General features: G+C 47.0%; 1 protein-coding gene across 4 annotated transcripts in view; it reads right to left on the reverse strand.

Moving 5' to 3' along the window:
* Positions 1 to 470: 470 nt before the first annotated feature.
* robo1 (roundabout, axon guidance receptor, homolog 1 (Drosophila)) overlaps positions 471 to 4,636 on the reverse strand; it is a 62,637-nt gene continuing 58,471 nt past the window's right edge. For all 4 annotated transcript variants that reach the window (XM_060074287.1, XM_060074289.1, XM_060074288.1 and 1 more), the window contains 3 exons: positions 2,826 to 3,089; positions 2,191 to 2,396; positions 471 to 1,699 (listed from right to left, as the gene is read on the reverse strand). In XM_060074287.1, coding sequence (XP_059930270.1) covers positions 1,685 to 1,699; positions 2,191 to 2,396; positions 2,826 to 3,089 — 485 coding nt within the window. In that variant the 3' untranslated portion in view covers positions 471 to 1,684. The remainder of the gene's footprint in view (positions 1,700 to 2,190; positions 2,397 to 2,825; positions 3,090 to 4,636) is intronic.

A 4,636-nucleotide genomic window follows, 5' to 3' on the forward strand; every position in this document is an offset into this window, starting at 1 on the left:
GATATTGATAGGTTTATCCTTGACGGGGGTGCAAGGATGCTAGTCGGCTGGTGGCCTTGGTTTGCTGCTGGGGCTCAAATGGATTCCACATTAAAATGCAGCTGATGCCGGGGCAACAGGTTTTATTAAATAACACTGGGAACTTTAAGAGGAGGTGTCAAATGTATTTTTTATATTTTCGTATTAGCGATATTGGATTTGTGCGTGGATACTGACCCTAATTGATTGTTGACATTAACGGATTCGTACTGCAGACATTTTACAATTCAAGCATTTAGTCGACAAAAGACAAAAATGAACGGAACATGTATAGTTTGAACTTTTTTATTCATCTTTTTTTTTAATTCATTTTGCTTTTTTTCCTTTACGAAACAAATGTTTGCAGATGTCCTATGAATAAACAACAGCACCCTTCCTCCCGGCAGAACGATGTTCCACCGCCGTCCTCTTCCCCAGAAAAGAGACCCTCCTTGTCCAATCATAACCTCTCCAGATTCCCAAAGTGACTCCATTCAATATTTGTTTTTTTTTTCACCGGTATGTGGCAATTTTTTAAGTGCATTAGTAGACAACATAACCATTTGGATTAATGTGCAATAGCTGGAATTACGGTCAATGCGAAAAGAGATATATTTACATTGCAGCTATGAATCACATTACATGTCTCTCCCATCACTTAGCGAGCTGGCGGCAGACCTGGAGAGGGAACCGATTTGCGATACAAGGAGTCTCCCTTCTAAAACAGCCAAAGTAAAAAACACTATTACCTGACCTATGTCGTCGTAATCATCATCATCATCACCACCATCATCATCATTATCATCATCACCATCGAGATTAACTAGACTCTTTTGTCGTACCTGTTTTCCTCCAGTAAGACAAAAAGGTTAATAGATAGAATGGTTTAAAATAAAGTTTAGTGATTGTGCTTTTAAAACCAAAGTAAAAAACGAAAAAACGAAACACTGACGACGACACGGAACAAACAGTGCATTACAAAACAAACGAAACAAACAAAAAATTAAAACAACAAAAATCCCAAAGTGGTACTTTCTTAGGGGGGGGGGGGGGGGGGCAGCTAAATAATAAAACAATTTACAACATGGATGGAAACGATAAAATAATTATATTTACTGGCATAATAAAATTATAATCCACAAAATAAAACAAGGAAGACAAATTTTTCTGGTACCACATTGGGAACAAACAGGGACATCATGTATACATGTATATTTACAAGACGGTCCACCCCTCTCGGATCGCAGCTATAAAATTACAGTAACGTCTGACTGTATGGGTTCTGCAAAGTTCTGGTCAAAGGCGCACAATATCACTCCATATTGCATCGGAATAAAACATAAATATCCTACTGCGTATTTTGCTTTGAGTGCTCCTTTCGCTCCTCCTCAGACAATTCTCTTTTCCCGCTTCTCTTTTCTGTTTTCTCAAAATGGACACCGAAAGTTAGAAAACAACTTTTTTTCTTCTCAGTCCCTCCTCCCTCCTCTTCCCAACCTCCACCGATGTTAAGAAACACTATCGTTGTACAGAATGGTTTCGGGCAAAAACAAATATTTATGAAATACTGGAGATATTTAAAATTGTAAAACGGAGAAAAAAATAAAAAACTAGCGCTCCTCTCTTAAAAAGAAAAAAATCAGGGTTTGATCTTCCGGTCCATTCTTCAGCTCTCCACCATCTAGAGGAAGAAACACACAAACAGACAGAAAATCATTATGGGGGCCCAGCATCCATCACTCATGGTCCACCTCAGTGTCCATCTAAAGCTTGGCAGACACTGTGCGATTTTGGCCCATTTTGAGCCGATTTTTTCACCTGTGCGACTATTTTTGGGATCGGGAGGAGCTTCGGCTTAATCGCGTGTCGTGCATCGTGTAGTATACACGGGGTAACGAGACACCTCACGACCAACTACCGATCAGCAATTGTATTCTCGCAAGAAAATCAAAGCTGTTTGAAACTCTGATCGCCCCTCGTGATGGTATCACATCCCATCAGAGCATTGGGCCGTATAGCACGCAAACATGAATCGTGGGCTGCAAACTTTTTAACCCTGCGATTTAGCCGTACAGTTTGAGCTGGAGCTGAATCAATCGATTGAAAACATCGTATCACAGTGTCTGCCTAGCTTAACAGGGTTGGCTCTGTGTGAAGAACACCCAACGTCACCTCCAGGCCGTCCTCTCCAGGCTGGAAGGCCCCTGCGGTGCTGAGGGCCATGTCTGCGGGGTTCCTACGGCCCACCGGCCCTGCCTCTCCTCTCCGCCGGCCCCCGGAGCCCCGGGAGGACATGGAGCTGGAGGAGCTGGGGTCCCGTGGGCTGTTCACTGTGGTGGGGAACTGGGGTCGGCTGTAGGGCAGGATGTCCTCTGAACCTGTGGGACAGCAGCATGGGAGGGGGTAAACACATGGTCAGGATGGCAGAGGGGGTATATTCAAGGTCAGATGGGGGGCGGGGGGTATACACACAGTGAGGTGGGGGCAACAACAACAACAACAACAACAAGACACTTTAAACCAAAGAAACCTAAAGAAGTAAGTAAATGGAAATCCATGTCATTATTGCGCTGGATAAGGGCTGGGGTCATCTTTCTCTAGAAGCCCGATAGGTCGGGTTAGTTAGACTTTGGCATCCTAGGATGGTTACTAAAGGATTGTGTAAAATCCAGGATATTTTTGCTAGGAATCGAACAAATCCTGCCAGGTCTGATAAACACGTTTCCCCCTGTTGATATTGCCTTTTGTTTCCCTATGAGACTGAATTCAGTGTATAGAAATAGACCAGTGTGTCCTCTGCGTCGTACCGGGGTACTGGCGCGTCTTGCTGCTCTCGTGTTTGTGGCCCTTCCCGCCGGTTTTCTGCCTTTCCTGGGCCTCGCGGCGTTCCGAGGAGCTGGTCCTGGGGTCCTGGTCCCTGGGGGGGCGGTAGCCCGCGGGGCCCCCTCTCTTGTTGTCCCGGCCGTCGCCCGACTTGGGGGGCATCACCCCCCGGCCCTCCATGGCCGCTTTGGAGGGGTGCGTGGGGGACTTGAGGACTGCCGGGGGTGGGATCGGGGGTGGGGGCAGGTCTGGAGGGAGGAACACAGGTGGAAGGGCCAGGTTAGCTACAGATGTGCGTTACAGAGACGTTGAGAAGCATTTTAATTGGAAGCGACCTACAAGTGAACCCGCACAACCCACACAATCGAACAATGAAAGGGTACGTCGAAAGTTTGTCGATTTATTAAAAATTCTAAGTTAGGCAAACGAGTTTCTTAAGAATAACCAGACAGTTTTGTGTCCGGTATGTCGCCTGGAGACCGAGTGTGTGCAGAGCTACCACCGAGGGTTTTATTTACTAAAAGAAAGGACAAACACTGATGGGATAGTACTAATATTAATACCAGGCAGGAAATTCCCGAAAGAATTAGAAGACGAATTAAAGCCAGGCCCCAAGAGCAAAACACTAAGTCTGGTGCACGTAGATGTGTATAAAGTTTCACCCTGTTGCATCACACCTGCCAGGTGATGCATAAACACAGCTGGAGCCCTGCTTGGTGGGCTCATGAGCGTGGCGAACGACCCCTCGGGAGAGACGACACAAGTAAACACAGCATGTGACGCCACAGAGCTGGAATCCTCTGATTTCATGAGCGTTACAGGAGATCGAAGGTGACAGAGGGGGTAGAAAGGGGAGAGACAGAGAGACAGAGAGTGTACTAGTGTGAGAGAGAGAGACCCACACAGAAAAACACACAGAGAGCAAAGAGAAAGGGTTAGAGAGATATGAATAGAGAGATTAAGAGAGGGAAAGAGAGGGAAAGAATGGAATAGAGAGAGAGAGCTTTGACCAGAGAGAGAGTGTGAGGGAGATATAGAGACAGATATAAAAAGAGGGAGAGGATAAGAGGGAGAGTATAAGGAAGAGGAATGGGAGAAAGAGACAAAGAGAGACAGGGAGATATGAAAAGAGAGAGACAGAGACAAAGAGAGAAAGACACAGAGACAGAGATAGAGAGAAAGACAAAGAGAAAGAGAGAGACCAAGAGGGAGAAAGACAGAAACAGAGACAGAGAGAGAGACACACAGACACAGAGAGAGAGACCCAGAGACAGAGAGAGAAAGAGAGGCACAGCGAGACAACAAGCAAGGGTGGTTGGGAGTGTGACGGTCAGCAGCTGTGGAGCATCTCTGCTCCACTTCCCCCCGCATCGATGAATCAATCCCTGCTGTCCTTGAGCCATTATTCATACGAGGGCCTTCGCCTCACACCCCTACAGCCCCACACAAACCCAGAGGGAGGGGGGGGGGGGGAAGAGAGAGAGAGAGAGAGAGAGAGAGAGAGAGAGAGAGAGAGAGAGAGAGAGAGAGAGAGAGAGAGAGAGGGAGAGGGAGAGAGAGAGAGAGAGAGAGAGAGAAGCCTGAACTCTCTCCCAAGCCCAACGCCTAGCGATCGATGTCCCTCTCATCCCTTAAACAGGTGAGGGGAGGCGGGGCTTGGAAGATGACTTTGTCAGGAAGATGGCCACCACCGTAATCCACACAGGATTACACACAGGAGTTCATAAGCGCGAGCGGGGGCCGTTCCACCGTCGCACTGCGTCTTCCCTTCTTTACGTTCCTGAGACAGCGACTG

Source organism: Gadus macrocephalus, chromosome 16, assembly GCF_031168955.1.
Source record: "Gadus macrocephalus chromosome 16, ASM3116895v1".
In the NCBI taxonomy this organism is placed as follows: Eukaryota; Metazoa; Chordata; class Actinopteri; order Gadiformes; family Gadidae; genus Gadus; species Gadus macrocephalus.